The following is a 4,158-nucleotide window of genomic DNA, read 5'->3' as shown; positions in this document are numbered from 1 at the left end:
CCGCAGGTCCCGAGCAGCTGCCCCGGCCTGCCTGACTCCCCGTGGGGCCCCTGTATTGCCCCAGTCCCCTTGCATCACCCTGGTACCCCTGCGCCTGCCCCAGGTCCGCTGCATCATCATGGGACCCCGGTATTGCCCCAGTCCTCCATCCCCTGTCCTGGTACCCCCTACATCACCATGGGGCCTGTGTACTGCCCCAGCCCCCCCTGCACCTGCCCCAGTCCTTCTGCATCACCATGGGACCCCTGCACTTGCCCCAGTCCTCCAGATCCTGTCCTGGTACCTGCTACATCACCATGGGGCCTGTGTATTGCCCCAGCTCCCTCTGTACCTGCCCCAGTCCCCCTGCATCAATCATCCCAGTTTTCCTCTGCCTGCTCTGGTCCCCTAGTACCTGCCATGATCCCCTTGCAGCACCATGATGCCCCTGCCCCAGTGTCCACTCATCTTCCCCAATCCACCTAAGCCCTGCCCCACTCCCCCCAAATCACAGTTGGGCCTTTGTATCACTCCGGTCCCCCTACATCACCCTGGTACCCTTGCTCCAGTTCCCTCCCCCCCAGATTCCCTGGTCCCCCCCACCCTACATGGCCTCAGTGCTGTTGCTCTGCCGTGGTCCCTACATCCTTGCCCAATCCTCCTTCACTCACAGATTCCCTCCTGCTTCTTCCCAATCTCTCCACCCCACCCAATCTGCCCTCAGGTGCCACAGTCTCTTATGGGTCCACACCTACCCAGTCCACCCACCCATCTCTGCCCCTTCTGTTGCTCCTGAGAGCATAYGCCTGCCCCAGCTGCTCCCTGAACTTCAGCCCTGGAGCACCCCAGCAAGGGCCTTCACAGCTCCCAGGCCCCCCTCACGTCCCCAGCCCTTCTCAAACACCTGCAATGGCTCTAAAAAGTCTTGTTTGCCTGCAGCCTCTCTGGGACTTGGACCATCTACAGTACTCCAGAAAGGTGCCCCATCTCCAAAATCTCACAGCTCCACCCTGGAGTCCCTAAGCCCAAGGGGTCCTGCAGCCAGTGTCCCATCTGGCTCAGAGGCCCACTGCCTTTGCCAGGCTGGCAGGATCCTCAGTTRTTCCTACCTCCTATGCTCCACTGGCCAGATACAGCCCCCCAAGATGCTGACCAACATCCATCTGCACATCTTGGTCCCAGACCTGGAACCCTGTGTCCCATATGGGCAGCAAGGAGTGCCTAGCAAGCCCACAGACCATGGAAGTGGAGCCCTGGTATGGTATGGGACAGGAGGGGTGCTTTATAGAATGCTAATGCTGAGTGACAGGCAGTATCTGTGTGTCCCTGGAGCTGCAACAGAAGGGCACCTTGGCTGGGCCAAGCCATCTGTCTGGTGGTGTTTCTGGCATAGGCTCCTCTTGGATGAAAAGCCTGAGAGACAGGTGGAGACCTCTGGCCAGGGAGGAATCAGCTCCAGGTCTCTTTGTCAAGGATCTTGGCAGTGTTTCCTGTTCCCTTTTCTCTGACCCAGCACAAATCTGCAGCAAACCTTTTCCAGCTGAAGGATCATGCCGCAGAAAGCAGACTGCTGCTGCCACCCTCCTGCCAGCACACTCTTTCCAAGAAAAAGAGCTTAGAAATAGCTGCTTGCTGTAGAGCTCTTTGTGGGCGGGGAATCACAAGCACATTGAAAATTGCTACTTCAGCCTGGGGCGGAGGAAGGATGGTGCAGCTGCAGGACAGGGCATCGCAGTCTTCACTCTGTAGGGCATGTGTAGAGCTGAGGTGTCACAGAAGGTCAAGACAAGACTATGGAGGGCACAAGGGAAGGCTCCCATCCAGCCCTGGGTTCCATGCAGGGCTGGCAGCAAATCTAGACGAGGTGGCTGAGGTCTCCTCTGGTTGTGTTTGGAAAGTCTCTGAGGACAGAGATGCTACWGCCTCCCCAGGGYCTGTTTGAGGGCTGTACCACTCTCRCACAGTTGAGGAACARTTTTCCCATTACATCCAGTCAGAATTAGCTGCATTGCAAYTTGTCTCAACTTCTTCTYGTCCTTTCAAAGAATGCCTTGGAGAAGAGTTTGGCTGTAGCTTCTCTGTACCACCTTTTAGGTAGTGCAGGGCAATTAAATTCCCCTTTTTGCTTTCTTTTGCTCCCTTGGCTTCTTGCCATCCTTCCTGTGCTGCAGCCCTCGCCCTCCCATGGGCCTCTGCTGAACTTGCTCCAGTTTTTCTCATGGAACGAGATCAAGCTGGACCCAGCATCCAGTATTGAACAGAGAAGAAACTTCCCTCCCTTCATCTGGCTGGTTGYACTCTTGCCAACGCAGTCTACTATGCTTTTGATAATTGTTGCTACATGGACAGTCAAAAAAAAATATTTACAAAGTATTATTCTGTTGAGTTGTCCTTTGTGTGGATATGAGATACATCCAAAAAGCCAAGTCACTTTCCTTCCCTGCCATAGCTTCAGGCTAGACCAGGATGGCAGTGGTAGTTAGAGGCACCAGGCAACCTAGATGCTGGGCACTGCCCCAGGAGCTTCCTTGCCAGGATGCCCACACTGACTTCCCTTATGGTCCTGCCTGAAGCTTTCTGGTGGCAAGAGCCTTATCTGGAAAAGGAAGCATCACTGTTGGCTGCCCGCTTCTTCCCATAGTTTAGTCACATAGTTGTGCCCAGGGATATTTTGTGTCAAGTGTGAGAGTCATCAGACCGTCTCTTATGGCTCTTAYCCTTTGTGTAAACACACTGCTAGGGCTATGGCCCGGAGTAATGATGTTCCTTCAGGTACTGCTTCTCCTGCTGCTGGGTCCTCCCAGGGGTCACAAGTCTGCCTGCTGAATGGTTTGGACATCTGAGCTCCTCCAAGCAGTTGTTGCCTTTTCTAGATGTGTTTTTGACTTGCTCTGAAAAGGAGTACAGGGGTCCTCAGCTCATGAAGCAGCAAGTGCATGGCAACACTGTCAGTCTCTATTCTCACAAAGTCTTTTTGTGCAATTGATGTGATATGAATCAGTTGARGCCTGTTATCTTGATATTTTTTATTTAGCAGCCCACAGCAGATCAGATCAGCCTTGTAATGAGGAACATCATGCTGAGAAAAGAACTCAAGAACAACTTCTTTAAAAGCACATTTTAGACTTCATTTTCTCAGCTTTACATGCTAATTTCCAAGCCTCTCTGAACTGCAGCTAAGAATACATCGTATTCACTGTATCCACTGGATTACTATGTAACCCATCTTGGATGCATAACTCCCTCATTAGCATTAATATCAACCCTGGAAGTGTAAAGTTATCACATTACCATCATTATGATGCTATAACCTAGSTGCCCGTGGATTGCCTGAGACAGTGCAGCTCCAGCAAGTCACTAATATGCTTTAATTTGACCAAATTGCCTATCATCTGGTTTTGTGTATAACCAAGAACCAGRGAACAAGGAGTTTCTGTACAGATGTCCATTCACATTTCAGTTAACCTAGGGCATGCATCTTGACAGACTCTCAACCATYCTGGCAGCCTGGGGCATCCCAGAGGGCTCTAGGACATCCCTTCAGAACTGTATCCTCCTGGTAGATCTGGAGCATCTCAGCAGATCCAGAGCATCCTGGTAGGCTTCAGGAGAATCCTGGCAGGCCCTGGAGGATCTTAGGAGACCCAGAGCATCCTGGTAGACCTGGAGCATCCCAACAGGCCCTGGAGCATCTCAGCTAGCTCAGGAGCATCTTGGAAGGTCCCAGAACACCCCAACGGATTTAGGAGCACCCCATCAGGTTCCAGAGCCTCCTGGCATGCTCAGGACTACAATGACAAGCCTGGAGCGTCCTGGCAGACCTGGAGTATCCCCACAGGCCTTAGAGCATCCCTGCAAGCTCAGAGCATCCCAGGAGACTTGGAGAATCCTGGTGGACCTGGCACCTCCTGGGAGACCTGCAGCACCCCAGCAGGACCCAGAGTATCCTGCCAGTCTTGGGAGTATCCTGGCAGACCATGAGCATCCCAGCGGCTCCCGGAGCATCCAGCCCACTGCTGTTTCCCCAAAAGTAGAGAGCCCCGGCTAGAAAGCCACTCCACGCCGGAAGGGAGCCGCCAGTGCGGCCGCCGGCGCGCCCGTCGGAGGGCGCCCGGAGCACAGCGCCGCCGCCAGCCGGGCCGCGCAGGTGGGCAGGAGGTGCGCGGGCGCAGGGCGGCG

The 4,158-nt window shown here is 54.1% G+C and overlaps 1 protein-coding gene across 1 annotated transcript in view; it reads right to left on the bottom strand.

The window, feature by feature from the left end:
* Positions 1 to 358, bottom strand: part of SLC9A5 (solute carrier family 9 member A5) — a 17,395-nt gene extending 17,037 nt beyond the window's left edge. Inside the window, exon 1 of the mRNA XM_085314516.1 lies at positions 332 to 358. Within this exon, the coding sequence (XP_085170642.1) occupies positions 332 to 358 (27 nt within the window). The remainder of the gene's footprint in view (positions 1 to 331) is intronic.
* Positions 359 to 4,158: the final 3,800 nt, after the last annotated feature.

Source organism: Rhea americana, unplaced genomic scaffold (genome assembly GCF_003343005.1).
Source record: "Rhea americana isolate MKP2758 unplaced genomic scaffold, rheAme1 scaffold_406, whole genome shotgun sequence".
Taxonomy (NCBI): domain Eukaryota; kingdom Metazoa; phylum Chordata; class Aves; order Rheiformes; family Rheidae; genus Rhea; species Rhea americana.
This window is presented reverse-complemented; position numbering and strand designations above follow the sequence as displayed.